Source organism: Poecilia reticulata, linkage group LG10 (genome assembly GCF_000633615.1).
Source record: "Poecilia reticulata strain Guanapo linkage group LG10, Guppy_female_1.0+MT, whole genome shotgun sequence".
Taxonomy (NCBI): Eukaryota; Metazoa; Chordata; class Actinopteri; order Cyprinodontiformes; family Poeciliidae; genus Poecilia; species Poecilia reticulata.
The window spans coordinates 23236496-23252932 of record NC_024340.1 but is presented as its reverse complement, the minus strand read 5'-3'; the positions used below and the strand labels follow the sequence as shown (position 1 = coordinate 23252932).

Genomic DNA, 16437 nt, shown 5'->3' with positions numbered 1-16437 from the left:
CGTCAGTGAATGTAAGGTTTCACGTTTTCATACGGTATTTTCTGTTTTAGATAGAATTAGAGTCAGTGGGTATTATGAGGCAGCGGAGATTGCAAAGCGCTTATGAGGTTCATTTCGAGTGCTTTTGTTTGACGCTTAAACCTTTTAAATTGCGATTTGTTTTCCTCATGCCGGCCTTGTTCTGTCCGGGCGCTTGATTAAACGTTCGACGTGCCTTTGCTTGGGCGGTGTTGTAGCGCGTGTCGTTTACTTTTAAGATTGCTGGAGCCTATCAAGCACTGTAACACAAAAGAAGTGCACCTCATGTATTTTCAGCTAGCTTAGCTGCTATTCTGCTCCTGGAAAATACAAAACTGTGCTCCTTTTCACTACAGTGAAAASTAATTACATACTCCTTTATATTAACAGTAATTACAATGATACTACYCCGCCGTTTGTTAGTTTACAAGCTAACTTAAAACTTTTGAGTCATTTGTAATAAATATATCTTGGCGTCTTCTGACTTGAGTTTTGAAGTAGCACATGTGCTTTCCATAATCCCAGTGGATGTGTGTGTCTGATCCAGTTCTCGGTCTCTTTGTAGAGCATCAGTCATCGCCTGCAGCCAACATGGGGGACATGCTAGAGTTCAACGAGATCTATCAGGAGGTCAAAGGCTCATGGGTACGTAACAGCAMCATCTTTTTACTATATGACCCACCCAGTTAAAAACAACCTAATGTTGTTTTTAACCTGTTTAGACCGAAGCTTATTATAGTGCCTTTCAAAAGGATWCATGCCCCTCATTATTTGTCATAAATACATATACCTTTTTTTGCCAGCTAAAGTTGTTAAAAGTGAAGTATGAAAAAATTTGATAAGTTTTATCTGTTCTCTTATTGAGTATTATGAAGAGTAACCCAGCTCTGCACTGTGTCCCCGCAGAATGACGGACGGCTGCGTTTCAGCAAACAGAACGTGGTTTATAAGAGCAACAAGACTGGGAAGGTGGACAGCATCCCAGCCGGAGAGCTCAACCAGGCGCAGTGGAGGCGTGTGTGTTTAGGCCACGGCATCAAACTCGGCACCAGCACGGGGCACATCTACAAATATGACGGCTTCAGGGACACGGTAAGCYCTGCTTCTGTGTGTATTTAGCTAATCATTCCCAAATGACTCAGTCTGATGGAGTTCTTGCTTCTSCAGATTAAATATTGCTGGGAAATAAAAATRTTCCTCAGAACGATTGGGCTTTTCCTCCTGACAATGCTCRCGTTTTAAAGTGTCTTCTGATAAACAGCTYGCGTTCTTTCCCTGTTGTTTCCTAGAGGAAAACTCCAGTGCRCTTGGTGTGAAAAGAGCTGCCATTTGGCTGGCTATAAGTGCGTTTGGGTTTCTTTCAGAGTCCTTTGAATCAGTCGGTTCATCYCCTYAAACCTATAATGGGATTAATGAGGGAATCCAGCGCCAGTATGCATGTTTCATAAAYGGTGCAATCATCTTCTCTTCTGGGTCGGTGTTTATGTCAATTCACTGGAGCAATTTAGCTCAGAAAACAAGATGGTGAGAAAAAAAAAWMWYWKTKTTTTTTTTTGTGTCTCAACATTGTTTTTAATGCTCTTTTCTCAGAGCGTATGGAGAACGTCAGGATGTAACTGTAACACAGGGATGAGGGTGTGGGTACAACCTGCAGGCTGCGACTGTCTCCTGGGGTTAATCAGCATATTTTTGGTGGAAGATAGATCCTCTGGTTCTGGAGGAAAAGCCGTGATGTCATTGTTTATTATCCCACAGTTAGTGTCGGTAATCGAGAATTGGCGAGAGATTTAGCTGCTGGCGTGYGGAGCAGACAGTTTGATTTATCCGTCCCTGTGAAACGTCCTGAGGAAGATGGTGAATCTCTGCCAGAGAGTCTGTCAAATSGCYGAGCTGCGATCGTCTTCGGGAGGCTGACGGCTCCTGCATTACTTCTGCTCAGGCTTAGCAGTGAAACCTCTTCGGTTCTCGTTCTGTTTTTGCCTAATTTCATATTTCCATCATAACAGTAYGTAGCTTATTTTTTGGCAGAGCTGCCTGATGTTAAAGTGATGGTGATTCCTCTGTTTCCTCATCATGGTGTTCTCAGTCGTTTTCCATCAGGTTTAGCACTTTGGTATGAAATTTCTATCAAGTGAGGACATCGGGGTAGTAAAAGTCAAAGTATGAAGTTACTGTAAATCTTGAGTTAAAAAATACACTAKCGTCAGAAGTAAATAAATCCTCCAATTTCTTGCAGTTTCGTCTCAAAGTCCTCTTCATCAAAGCTCACAATCATCTTATCATCACTATCTTCTTCAAACACTGTAAACATAGCTGTAATTTGTTGTATGTACAAAATCCTCATCTACAGTGTTTAAAGTCCAGTGTAAAATATGAACATGTCAGAGGTCACCGCAATACACACTTCCTAAGAGATACGAATCTGCAGCATGCGTGTAAATGTGTTTCAAAAATGTTCTTCAAGAGAGACGGTCTCACATCTACCGGTTTGGCCGTCGTAGTTCAAATGTTTTTTATTCCTGTCACTTCTCTTACCCGACTGTTGTTTGGTTTATCTTCTTCATTGTTTGGTACCAGGAGTGAATAAAAAGTAGAAGCAAAAATAGAGCCACAGTCCAAAAAAACCCCCACCTTCTTAGAAATTTTATTGATTAGAATCACTTTAAGAGATTCAAAGAAAGTCTTTGAAACCTAAAACACAGAGGATGTATCGATGTTTTGTAAGTGAATATTTATATCTGTGATGGAAATGAGATAGATGTGTGTTGGTTCGTATTAAATTGGCTTCGGCAAAACGACAACTCCCGATTTTACGTATTTCCACTTCTATTTACAAATAGTACAAACAATTCTTTAATCCAGATCAACAAACATCCTTATGACCTTTAGTGTTCACACACACACACGAGCGCACACATGCATACACACACGCACACACACACAGGCTCTAATTGGCTCTAATAACTCCATGGACAGGCAGATACCCAGGTGCGTAAATTAGCTGATTCCTCTCTATGCACACTTACTCGCCACAATCACTTCCACATGTGTTTGTACTGCTGGGATTGTGTGTGTGTGTGTGTGTGTGTTTCAGTGACCATGTGTTTGTCGCTGTGTGTGCGTCCTCTCCAGTTGTAAGCGGGCCTGCAGGATAAATAAACGAGCTGATTGTCGGAGGACAGACGAGGTGGATGGATTACATTCATCTCCTGTGTTCCCTGGCGGCACAGTCCCAATCACATTGTGATTAATTATCCACCGTTTCTGCTTCCTTCTGGGCCGCGTTTTAATGGGCTCCGACCCGTTCACCATGAAGTCTGTCAGRACTTCTCCATCTACCRTTTACGCMTCTCATCTTTCTGTTTYTTTGCTGKTTTATTTTTCCTTCTGCAGGACTTCGAGAAGCTGTCAGAGTTTTTCAAGTTGAACTACAAGRTGGAGTTGTCGGAGAAGGACATGTCTGTGAAGGGCTGGAACTGGGGGACGGCCAAGTTCTCAGGTAAACAAGCCGACATAGAGTCACTGWAGTCAAACACACTTYGTTTTTCTACACAGTCCTTAAACATCTGGAGAYYCAGAAARTTAGAATATGGTTTGACCCGTCAAACTTTATTCTCTTTTCCGTCACATAAAAGATTAGAGGGCTCTTTTATTCCGCTTTAGATTATGTTTGTTATATTTGYCACAACAAGRCTTTTGATTTGCAGACAAAATCTACAGAAAAATGCAGATTCATTAAAAATCCGAAAGTTTAATYTCTTTTGGTGTTTACATGAGCGCTTATATCAGCGTGTCAAAAATAGACCTGTGGTTCGTCAGTTGGACAAAAGTAAAAGCCAAACAAAGCAAAGATATTGTGGATAATAAAATAAATTATTTTTTTCAATAAGTGTCCAGAAAAATCTAGAAATTTGAGTCTGGGGAAGCATGGAAATTTCAAATATAATCTCCTGGATGTTTGTGATTATTCAAAGTTGAAAGAGACTCGCTCTTTTCCCAGGACCGCTGCTGTCGTTCGATRTCAACGACAACACGGCGTTCGAGATCCCTCTGTCCAACGTTTCCCAGTGCGCCACTGGGAAGAACGAAGTCACACTGGAGTTCCACCAGAACGACGACACCGAGGTTTCTCTCATGGAGGTCCGGTTCTACGTCCCRCCCAGTCAGACMGACGAGCGACAAGACCCTGTGGAGGTGACGCCGGATCATTTCTATTTTTTAACAGTTATTGAAAAGCAGTTCTGGGAACTGATTTGGCTTTATTAGCGTTGATGGTAACGTTGAATGGCTTGCATGTTTTGTTTCCTCTAGGCGTTCGCCCAGAACGTTTTGTCGAAGGCTGATGTCATTCAGGCCACAGGAGACGCTGTTTGTATCTTCAAGGAGCTTCAGTGTCTCACGCCCAGAGGAAGGTAGGAGAACAACAAAAYGATCACTTCAGACTCCCACATGGCRATAAAAACGTATCACATCTGCTTTTACCATAAATATTAATATTTATCCTCCTATTCTCTAAAGGATAAACCTGTTACTCTGAACAAAAGCAATCATTTGATTTATATTTGATTTCCCACTTGATTTTTAACATTTTACCAATAAAGTATTTTCACCGACTGATGCATTTCTCCTTGACTAAACTTATGTGTTGGTCTCTTTTAGCTCCCAAATATATGCTCTCAAGCTCTAKAAGAATAACATTGTTGTTATTTTCTTGTTCTTATTTTTCCAAAKGGTTAACACAGACTATCTTGTTGTTTGTATGTTTTCCTAATAAATCTTCTTTTTTTTGCTTTAAAAGTGAACAAAAAAAACAAAAAATATGCTATAGGATACAACCTTTAAAGCAACAAAGGAAACATACCAATAAACAGACTAAAACCTGACTTTTAAAAGTGTTTTTTAATTTACCTTCCGTTTCTCTTTTGGCCTGTTCTTACAGATATGATATTCGGATCTATCCGACATTCCTCCACTTGCACGGGAAAACGTTCGACTACAAGATTCCCTACACCACCGTGCTGCGACTCTTCCTGCTGCCTCACAAGGACCAGCGGCAGATGTTCTTTGTGGTGAGTGAACATCTCTCTTCCTCCTTTCCAGGTTTCTAGTTTTTCTGTCCTGGAGTTTCACTTCACTCTGATGCTTCTCACCTTCCCTGTTTTTTTTTAGATCAGTCTGGATCCTCCCATCAAGCAGGGTCAGACGCGTTATCACTTCCTCATTCTGCTTTTTTCCAAGGAAGAGGACATCAACCTAACCCTCAATATGAGCGAGTGAGTACGTTAGGAGAAGGCTGATTTTTATTGCCACAACCCTGAAGATGGCTCATTCATTAAAGCAACACTGAAAGGCAATAAAATGGGCKTTTCAAAGTTTTATTTCTTTCTTTTTTTTTTTTAACAAATGAATGAAAAGTGTGGCATATACACTTTTATTTTAATATATAACATAAAATGTTTTCGCTAGTTTTAAGATATTTTTTAATGTGTTACTGTTAAAAAAATTTTTTGTTTTTGTTATTAAAACTTTGCTTATTTTATTTTTTATGAATAAAATGTTTTTTTATGTTTACACCTTAGTAGGATTTAGGTTTGCAAAAGAGTCACTGGTTGAAACATGAAAAAATGGCTGTGGAAACGTTTTTTCAAGGCATTTTTTTACCGTCTTCATGCTTTCCACCAGGTGGCGCCAAAGCTTYCAAGGAGCTATGTTATGGTTTTTAGAGCTTTTATTATGCTGCTGTTTCTGGTAAAGCAGAAACGGCTTTACCAGAGTGATAAACTCTTTAATTTTCTTCTGAGAAATCCCATCAAATGTTTGCATTCAGACATTTTTATTTCCTGTCAACTCTACCACAGGGAGGATGTGGAAAAACGCTTTGAGGGCAAACTCAGTAAAATCATGTCTGGCTCTCTCTATGAGATGGTCAGCAGGGTGATGAAGGCCCTTGTCAACCGCAAAATCACTGTGCCTGGAAACTTCCAAGGGTAGGATGCATCTCCAGCTCGCTTTTTGAAAGYTTTTATTTCACAATAAATAAATCCTAGTAAGACCCTCTTCTCCTCCTCCACAGCCACTCTGGTGCTCAGTGCATCACCTGCTCCTACAAGGCGTCTTCAGGCCTCCTCTACCCTCTGGAGAGGGGCTTCATCTACGTCCACAAGCCCCCGGTTCACCTGCGCTTTGAGGAAATCTCCTGCGTCAACTTCGCCAGAGGCACCACCACGACGCGGTCCTTTGACTTTGAGATCGAGACCAAGCAAGGAAACCAGTACACGTTTAGCAGCATCGAGAGGTRAGGCCGCCTCATTCACACGCAGAGCCGTGGCTGTGTTTCAGGTTTCGGCTATGTGGAGAGACGATGGCTGCACTGGTGAAGAAGAGGAAGAGGCTTCAATGTTTATTAAAAGGCTTTCTATGTTATCAGATTAACTGCAGTATACAGACTCAAAAAGCCCTTTTGTTGAAATAACAAAACACTCAGAGCTGTAATGAAGCCAAAACTGTACAAAAAATAAATACATTTTGCAGATGAGATGGAAAAAAAAAGTCTTTGTCTGTAAAAATGTTCAACCCAGATCTCCTAAGAGGYGTCATTTAAGCTTCACCACGTTCAAGCTCTTATATTTTAGTYAAAACACATTTTAAATTTCTAATTTAACAAAAGAATTATCAGTAATTTATTATGTATTCCTAATATTAATTTATTGGTTTCCATTGTGCAAAATCTGGACTTCCTGTTTATTTCCTGTGATGCGACATCACCTTACAGTGCAGTCGTTCTCCTCCTTGTCTTTTTAATTTCTCTTTTTCAAGTATTGATTTAAACCCAAATTATTTGTCTTTTTTGTTTCCTTGTAGGGAGGAATATGGCAAACTGTTTGACTTTGTTAATGCCAAGAAGCTCAACATCAAGAACAGAGGCTTCAAAGAGGTAATTTATGAGGAAATGAACCCATCCTAGTTTKTAAAATTAAAACATTAGAGCAGTTTCCCTTTACAGATATTGATTCATGTCACCCTTCTCCTGTGTGTCTGTGTCTGTACCTCCTGTAGAAGAAGGTGGGTATGGTTGCGGGCGCCTCGTGTGGCTGAAGGAACCGGGGTTGATTGGTGTGGAGTGATTTCTGATTGCATGGTGTGCCGCTGATGGATCCAAGCAGGATTCTGGGAGGATAATCTTGTCAGATTACTTGATGAATCTCAAATGAATTATTGCTAATCATGAGCCATGTGGATTGGCGGTGTGTGTGTGTGTGCGTGTGTGTGTGTGTGTTTGTGAGGCTGATCACTCTGATAACTCTGTGTGTTTGCATTGTGCTGACTAATGTGCTGCCTGGGGGCTTTTGGTGTTTAACACTCGACCGCGTTGATTGCACCACCTGTAACGTTCTGCTGACAAGTACGAGCTCCTGCTGGCTCAGAGTTTTGCCAAGTTTCTCCCCTCACTACGATCATCTGTTGCCACGGTGACGGAGTCACCAGAGAACGGCAATGAGAACAAATGGAGCGCCTCTCCATTTCCTGTTGATGTATTAATGGCCGCCTTCCTAACTGGATGCTTCTGTCAGCCGTGGATAAAGATGCATGGAGCCGGGATGGACCGTGTGGGGGCGAGGAGAGAATAGCCCGACTGGTTTCCATGTCTACGAAGTATTAGTTTGAGCCAACGAGCTTTTTACTTGCATCTTAAGTTAATTTACTCAGGATGAAGATCCTATGTCAAAAAGTATTGCGAAAAAAAACCCTGCTGACAGGAAGCTTTTATTAGATTCATTCTATCCTCGAACTTCAATGCCATTTTAAAAAAAACTGCATGTGCCATTATATTTATATTTATAAACATTGGATAGCTTTTTATTATTTTTAGCCAAACCTATTTAGAACCATTATGGATGAACCAGAGAGCTGCAGGCTGCAGAAGCTTGGGTGATGTGAAGTAAAATTACAGCTGCAAAATCCCTTCTGTCAAATGTAAGTTTAAAGATTCCTGCACTGATGGCAGGCATTATTATTATTATTATTATTATTATTTATTAACAGGAAGGATAATGTGCATATTTTAAATCTGGCCAAGGCACAGTGAAATTCTCCAAAAGCCAGATTATGTCCATATCTGTACTCTGGTCTTGCACAGTTGCTTCTGTTTTACTTGCTTCCTTTTTTTTTTGTTATTTAGTTTTAGTCTCTACCAGTCTGTAGACTGGTAGAGACGGGCAGTGGTTATGGAGTTCAGGTGGATAAAGACGCCTGACATCAGTCTCCATATGTCTTCACATGCTGACCATATTATGTTTCCTTTGTCCTTCCTACCGTTTCACCAAAGAGTCTTTAGCCTGTTTTTGCTATCATCGTTGCTGGTGTATAAAGAAGCCCCTGTAATAAATAAACAAACAATGCTTAGCCTGGTGGAGGTGCAAGTGAAGCCTGGTAGCCCGCCAGGCTTCTGATACACGGGGAAACGCTGCATTTGGATCCTGAGTAGTTGATGCATCTCTCGGTCCTGGTTGAGTCCCATTACAGCTGTAAACAGTCTGTATTAAATTGTTTTGTGGAGATGTTTTCCTGACTGTGAGTTTTGGTTCCAGGGCATGAAGGGCAAAATCGACGAGTACAGCGACTCTGACGAAGACCAGCACGATGCCTACCTGGAGAGGATGAAGGCGGAGGGAAAGATCAGGGAGGAGGGCAACGACAGTGACGATTCAGACGGAAGTGGAAGCGGTAAGTGACCGATTCAGCGTCTGAACCCTGGAAATAATTTGAAGAGTAGAAGGCTAAGCTCCTGTTTTTCTTCTTAGACGAGTCTTTCAACCCTGGAGAGGAAGATGAGGAAATTGCAGAAGAGTAAGTGCCTTTACTTTTACTTTCTCCAACTTCAGATCGAAGCTCGCGTTTGCATTTTCACAGATTCATTCGACATGTTTCCTTTCAATCAGGTATGACAGCAATGCTTCTGCCAGCGACAGCAGCGACGAAGGAGATGATAGCGAAGATGAGAGCGCAAAGAAGAAAAAGGCCAAAAAAGCTAAAGTTGTGAAAGAGAAAAAGGAAAGAAAACCACGCAAAGAGGTGAGAAAGCAACAAAAGAAAATACCCATATTCCCAAGTCTCAGATTGTCTTCAATGAAAGCAATGTTTCTATTTTGTTTGTGTCTGAGCAGAAGAAGCAGAAGGACAAAGCTGGCCCCAAGAGGCCGATGAGCGCCTACATGCTGTGGCTGAACTCCAGCCGCGAGCGAATCAAGTCAGAGAACCCCGGCATCTCCATCACAGAGATATCCAAGAAGGCCGGAGAGATGTGGAGACAGCTGAACAAAGACGAGAAGGAGGTGAGACCTGGCCTGTTGGAAGAGATTTTATGTTTCAATTGAGCAGCACTTCAATTAAAACCCCTGATCTTTTGTACTTCTGTTTCTTTCAGGAATGGGAAACAAAAGCAGGGGAGGCAAAGAGGCAATATGACAAATTAAAGAAGGAATACAAAGAGAGCGGAGGAGGATCGACCTCCAGTCCCAGGAAGTAAGGCTTTTATTTCAGAGTGTCTCTCTTTTTTTTTTTCCCCTAAAAAAGCTCGTGTTACATTCCTAATTGTCTTCCTACGCCTCCGACCGTTTAGAGAGAAGAGAAAATCTGGTGGGAATAAGGATGAGAAGAAGAGAAAGTCCAGCGGTGGAGAGAAAGAAAAGGAACGAGGAGGAAACGACAGCTTCAAGAGCCGAGAGTTCATTGAGACCAGCGACGACAGTTCCTCCGACTCCGACCACAAGAGCAAATCCAAGAAGAAGAAGAAGAAGAAGGTAAAACCAGTCATGGACACTATTAGCATAAAGATGCATCGAGTCAAAACAAAAAGAAAAAGCCACAAATTTCAAACGTCGCTCTGGTAACAGCAAAGTAATTCTGACTAACAGATTAAAGAGATTTATGATTGATTTTCTTTCAACAACTTCCCTGGAAGCACATGTACATGTTTTCCTCTTGTATTTGTGTAGTTTGTGTAGCCACTTACTGTCATCAACACACATCGCTCTAGGCAGCGTTAGAGGCTGTTTTCTTTTTTTTTGCTGTTTGAGGAGCCGTTTGGATTTCCAGACTTGAGTTTTTTGAGTTTCTCAGAAGTTGATCTGAGTTCTGTTGGTTTATATATCATTGTTAAAAACTTTCAGTCACTAGAGTTCAGTGACATCCAGCATTTCTTCAGCTTCATGTCTAAGTTTCAGCTGAATATTTTCCCACTTAACTCACCAAACCTATTTTAGGACAGATACTTTGGTCCTAATTAAGCATCAATTGACATCAATATGTCACCTAAAGTTGTTTTCACAACTAATAGTTTGGGGAAATCTGTGCAATTTTCCTGTTTGACTGGAGTTGCCATATTCTGCTTGACTTCTTGAATACATTTCCCTGTTTTATAGATTTTTATTTATTTTTATATATTGTTTGCAGAGTTTTTTCACCTGTGTGTGTCCACAATGACTTTTTGAAGAAACTGTAGTGATAAGAGCCAACATTTAATTTCCCTTTCTGATCAAGTATTTTTAAAGTTTACGTCGAGCCTCAGATTCAGCCATTTATTTTAAATCTTCACTGTGAAAACGGATGAATCAACCCCTGTGGTTCTTATTGAAATGTTTTATTCACCCAGGAATCGGAGGAGGAAGAGGAGGAGGAAGCTGTGTCCACTCCTGCCAGCTCAGAGGAAGAGTCCGACTGAAGAGACACTGATCACACCCACAAACCCAGGACCAACTGTTTTTACCGTTGATTTCAGACCAATCAACAAACTTGAGTTGTACCTTTTTCTTCAGCACATTTAATTTTAAAAGTACAATCACGTATTTTGTGACTACGTCTGGAAACCAATCTGCRCTGATTTTTGAGCTCGTCTCCTCCCGACGGCTCGGTGAAATAATGAGACAGTTGAACCTATGGGAATGATTGTTAGCTGCATAACATCGAGTATGCATAACGCTGCATACTCATTGTAGGAGTTATTAGTTTGTCAGTGTAATGAGGGGTCCATTTTTGTTCCTCTTGTGTAGTGCTCTTTAAAAAAAATTTCTTTTTGTTGTTTTCAGGTCAAAATAAATACAGAATTTTTCAATACATTCTTGGGGTTTTGGTCTTTTATGTTTTGCTAAAGCTCCTCAACTGCCTTGAAATGTTTCTTATAAAATAAAAATTATCTGTGCTTATTCACCTTAACCAAACGAGTATAAGTTTAAATAATCACATATGTTGTTGGCGTGAGATTGTTGAATTCAGGGACATTAATGGGTTATTTTTTGTAGGGGATTTTATAAGTTTCAGGGATCCTCCTGAATGTGTCTCTGTGGTCCAATCAGAGGACAGTGATGGACGGCATCAGAGTAAAGGATGCTGCTGAATTCAGATGGACAACACATATTTGGGATTTCCATAATTCAAAAAAACACGTAACCTGGCAGACATAAGGGAAATTATCTCATTTTTGCAGTAAATAAAACTTGGACAACAGTATTTGTGTTGCTATGAAGGACATACAGTACAGATTTTGTCAGGATCAATGCTGACCTATAGAAAGTCCACATCAGCCAGCCAATCAGCTGCTGGAGTTTCAGACTGGATTTTATTTGACGCCTAAATATGCAGCCTAAAATCTCATGATTTACACAAAGTATTTACATCTCGTCTCTAGATTATTTCTATTCTGAATTGAGACACATTTTTGAATGTCCTTTAAAGCAAACGAAAGAAAAGATGATTGAAAACCGTCATCAGACAATTCATAAATTTAAACGAGATATTAAATTTGCCTTAGTTAAAAAAAAAAACATGGAGTCATATAAAACATTTCCTTCATCAGGGAAGTCTTATCAGCATTCAACAGATTTCTGCCTGTAAGCCTGCAGCTCATTAACCCTCCCCAACCCATTACGCTGGAGAATGTGAAGCGAGCTTTTAGAGCCGTCTTGCTCAAGGTATTCCCACTGGATGTGCGCACTTTAGCCAGTTTAACCAGTCAGTTGGGTTTGGGTGAGCGTGTTTAGAGGGTGAACGCTGCAGAGACGATGGTTTCAAACAAATCCCCAAAGCCTGGGAGGAAGGTGGTTTGGAATGTGGCTTTTAAAAGCCAAACATCACCGGATGAGACGTTCATTTTAAGTGATGGTTTCAGTGAGAAGGGCTCTCCAGGAGGCTCTATCCCCTGCAGATATTATTCAGATTATGTGTTAGAAAGCTAAACTTGCCGTGGAAAGTTTCAATAGTTCTCTAACTTTATCTTCATTTTCACGTTAAAACAACAAATGTATATTTATTAGCATTTTATGTGAAAGAACAACACATACAGCTAACAATGAATTGGAAAGAAAATGAGACRAACTTTCACAAGCAAAAATCTTAAAAGTGTGGCGTCATTCTGTACGGCTCTTTGTCGTTTGCAACAAGAGAATAAGTGGAAAAGGCAGAAAAAAAACCAAAGGTAAAACGCTTAAAACATGTTACTAAACATCCTGAGACTCTTAATAGACTCCAGCTAAAATAAAGCAATACTAAAATAAAGTATTAAGAGATTTAGGGATGGATCAAAACTCTKACACAGTAATAGAAATATAGATCCATGTCTTTCTCTTTGAGTTATAATAGTGTGACCCAGTTTTATTTTATTTTCTTAAATAACGTCTCAGTTTTCCTTACTTTCCTTACAACCATTAATTAGAAATGCTGCCTCATACATAACTAATGCAAATGTACCACCGTTRTTTGCATCCTCATGTTTGTATTTCCCTATTTGCTCATCCTTAATTATCTGCTCTGCCTGCATACAGTTTCCTCTGCGAGTGTCTCATGCGTAAATGTTTGGGAAGTATAATTGGCCGTCGCAACAACTCATACAAATACRTGCTGCCTGAAAGCTTGTGCCCCTCAAACATCCACGGCGTGTTTATGTGTTTCTGCTGCCATATCGGGTTACCATTAGAAGACCACAAACGTAATGGGGGGGGGGGGGGGCACTTAAGAAATGACACGGTGTCTACGCACATGCAGAAATGCACAGAAAGAGAGACATTGAAAGTCGCTCTATTACATTACCTCCCTGAGTCCAGAAATGGTCCTATCATATGACCAGCTGCTATTCATCTAGCGCTTTTAGACTGTCTTGCTACCAGTGACTCATTTTTCTTTCGAGTTTCTGTATAGAAATCTGGAAAAAAAAAAAAAAAAAAAAAAAAGTTTAATGGATGCATATTGAGCATTTAGACGGGTCTGAGTGGCTATAACGCAATTTATGCGCTGTTTTTTTATTTTTATTTAAGCCACTAAAAAAGTATTTAAATCCAGACCCTTAATGCTGTCAGAGGTTTGACTTAAAGACAATAATGTAAGTACGCATATATTTTTGGCCATGTGTGATGTTTATCTGGTGGGTAAAACATTTTTTTAATTGTAAATATATTTTTAAAGGTGCTGTTGACATTACATTTTCATAAGGCGTGGATGACAACCCAACTAACCAATACATAGAGAGAAACTAAAACAAATGCAGTAATGTGAAATGGAAAGTAATGAACGAGGAAAAAGTGTTGAACGCACACAGGTGGAAAAAGGCACCAGCTGAAATCTGTCAGTGGTCAGAAAGCCTTCCTGCCCCTTGTCACATGTGACAATACATGTATAAATGGATATAAATAAATCACATTATTTAATTTAATATAATCATTAWATTAGATGATGGCTTTTATTTCCCGTAGCATTTCATAATTCACTGCACTGCAAAAACTAAAAATCTTACAAAGTATTTTTGGCCTATTGCAAATATCTTAGTGCACTTGGGAAAAAATCAAAACTAACTTAAAAGTAGCTTTTCAGCACAATTTAGGAACTTGTTTAAGTCAACACTTCCTTAATACTGATGAAAAAGTGAGTCAGTTATAAGTGAATTAACCTGCCAGTGGAACAGCATTTTTTTCCATATCGTAACTTATAATGTGGGATAAAAGTGGGTTCCTTTAGGCATACAAAATAAACCTAACCTGTTGTGGAAAACTATTTATTTGACCCAGACAACACAACTCCCATGGTGAAACATAGTGGTGGCAGCATCATGATGTGGGGTAGGGGGTTTCTTATTCTAGTACATGGAAAGCTGGTTAGAGCTAATAATATGGATAGAGCAAACAACAAGGTAACAGTGGAAGAAAGTCAATAAGAGGCTGAAAATAAAAATGATCACAGTTACAGCCAAAAGTGACTCTGAAAATTATTGATTCTGGGAAGTGAATGCAAACTTTTCACAGCTTCCTTTTGAAATTGTTAAAAACATGCATTGTTTCTCTTCTACTTTCTACTTTGTTCACTACTCTGTGGGTTTTTTTTCGCATGGAATCCCAATGAAACGCACTAAATCGTGCGGTTCGGATGACAAAACAAAAAAAGATTGGAGGGAAGCAGAAGACACGTTCTTTCCTTCATTACCCGGTTGTTGTGAGTGAACTGGACACCGATTACCGACACTAAGCTGATGGAATGAAGTGATAAAACATACGAGAAACCTGCCAAATTAATTTGATACACTACCAGAGAAACGACTGGAGATATATGGCGGATTGATCGCCGGCTTAAGTGTTTACGAGCATCMGCGAGGCTGCTGTGTTTTCACTTCAAACCAGAGATGTGGAGAGCAGCATGGGAGACTGGGGTTTGTGGTCAAGAAGGAAATAGACATCCTCCTTTCGCTCCTTTGAGTAAAGAGGGTGAGGTCTGACTTATGTCATTAACCAATGACACAGAGGGGAGAGACTGATTTTCAGAGAAAAAGACAAGCCAAGCAGACACACTCTGAAGATTTTTGTTCCAAACCAGAAGAGAGTTTCCCTGATTTTCAAARGTTTAGGCTGACRGCCTGGAGAAAAAGTGGATTTTTTCTTTCTCTGACAAAARGATTTCTGCAGTCATGACTTCAGCTCTGTGTAGCTGCATGACCAGCATCCTGACCTACGAAACCTACAAGTCTGTGGTGGTGAGGAGCTGGCCTTTAGGGATCATACATCGACTGCTGCAGCTACTCATCATCTCGTATTTTGTTGGGTCAGTAATCTGTTTATTTTTYATATGTTTATTTAAGTTGCAGTTTATGCATGAGCTAAAATAGATTCACTCCCGATATTTTGAAATCCTTTTCTATTCATCTTGAAGCCTGAACCTCCATTATTCGGCATGTAGTTCTGAGGATAGTTTTTCACATGTCCACTCAGGTGGGCAAGGTGTATTTAGGACTGAAAAATGTATATAAAAACACCGGAATTTAATGTCATACAATTTTCTAAAGTATGTAACAAAAACTGACTATTTTCCCCAGCTCCRAWGCTTGTGTTGAATTCTACATACTCCTGCTAATTGTAAGGATTTTGCACATAGGATAAGATTGGTTTGGACGGCTTCTTCACCAATTATTTGATCAATTATTACTTAACAACTGCGATTTGTATCCACTCTGGTTTCTGATTCTGTCTTGAAATTGTATTTTGTTTTTGTGTCGACGCTACCTCAAAAAAGATATTGCTTTAATTTCTTTTTATGTAGGAGAAATACATACAAATTTGGTTTTTGTGTGTGTGTGTTTATCGTGCTCTTAAAGTATTTTGTAGACAAATATAAACTTTGTCCCAATCCTATCCTGGTTTTAACAAAAATAATTMAAAGGAAAAACCACAAAAACACCTACAGGTCAGAAGTTTGATATCAAACCTTTCCTTTTCTGAGATCCATCTGGATTATCGCCGAAACAATCGGTATTACATTTTCCACATTAAACTGATATTCTTGCCTAAAAACCTAGATATCTGCAAAGGTTTTGGTTGAGTGGTTAGATCTGAAACTGAGCTCAGCCTCTGAATGTCGTGTYCTTTGCCCTGCAGCTACGTCTTCCTCCATGAAAAAGCTTACCAGGTGGCCGACACAAACATCGAGTCCTCAGTCGTAACCAAAGTGAAAGGATTTGGCAAACTTAACAACGCTGTGATGGATGTAGCTGATTATATCTACCCTCCTCAGGTGTGTAACACAAAACTACACATTTAAACACCTTTAAAAACAGAAGCTCATACTCAGTTTATGCTTTAATAACAAATATATGCTGTGGTGTGTYTCAGGGCGAAGGCGTGTTTAGCATCATTACTAAAATCATAGAGACGGACAACCAGTTCCAAGGAAGATGTTCAGAGGTTTGGAACATTTCTGACATGTATTTTCCCAACGTTTATCAGTTCACTTGGATAAAGMTTTCATTTATTTAGCACATTTAAAACCTTTGTGATTGTAATTAAGCATACATCATGTAAGGAATCATGTAACAAAATCTGTAAATATACAGATGACACACTTATAACATGAGAATTTCTGCAAATAAATCGTTCCACCAACAGCTTATGG

General features: G+C 39.8%; 2 protein-coding genes across 3 annotated transcripts in view; both read left to right on the top strand.

Moving 5' to 3' along the window:
- Positions 1–11132, top strand: ssrp1a (structure specific recognition protein 1a). Of its 2 annotated transcripts, XM_008420317.2 has the most exons (19): positions 1–11; positions 584–663; positions 925–1110; positions 3412–3517; positions 4019–4212; positions 4330–4430; positions 4958–5087; positions 5188–5291; positions 5877–6005; positions 6092–6313; positions 6880–6952; positions 7075–7080; positions 8607–8742; positions 8820–8865; positions 8958–9090; positions 9183–9350; positions 9443–9540; positions 9638–9818; positions 10670–11132. In XM_008420317.2, the coding sequence occupies exons 2-19, from the start codon at positions 610–612 to the stop codon at positions 10736–10738; spliced, it is 2136 nt and encodes a 711-aa protein (XP_008418539.1). In that variant the 5' UTR covers positions 1–11; positions 584–609; the 3' UTR covers positions 10739–11132. The 2 variants fall into 2 exon arrangements, with proteins under 2 accessions (XP_008418539.1, XP_008418541.1); XM_008420319.2 differs by lacking the exon at positions 7075–7080.
- A 3573-nt stretch (positions 11133–14705) lies between these two features.
- Positions 14706–16437, top strand: part of p2rx3a (purinergic receptor P2X, ligand-gated ion channel, 3a) — a 7389-nt gene continuing 5657 nt past the window's right edge. Inside the window, exons 1-3 of the mRNA XM_008420926.1 lie at positions 14706–15093; positions 15924–16059; positions 16158–16249. Of these exons, the coding sequence (XP_008419148.1) occupies positions 14960–15093; positions 15924–16059; positions 16158–16249 (362 nt within the window). The 5' untranslated portion in view covers positions 14706–14959. The remainder of the gene's footprint in view (positions 15094–15923; positions 16060–16157; positions 16250–16437) is intronic.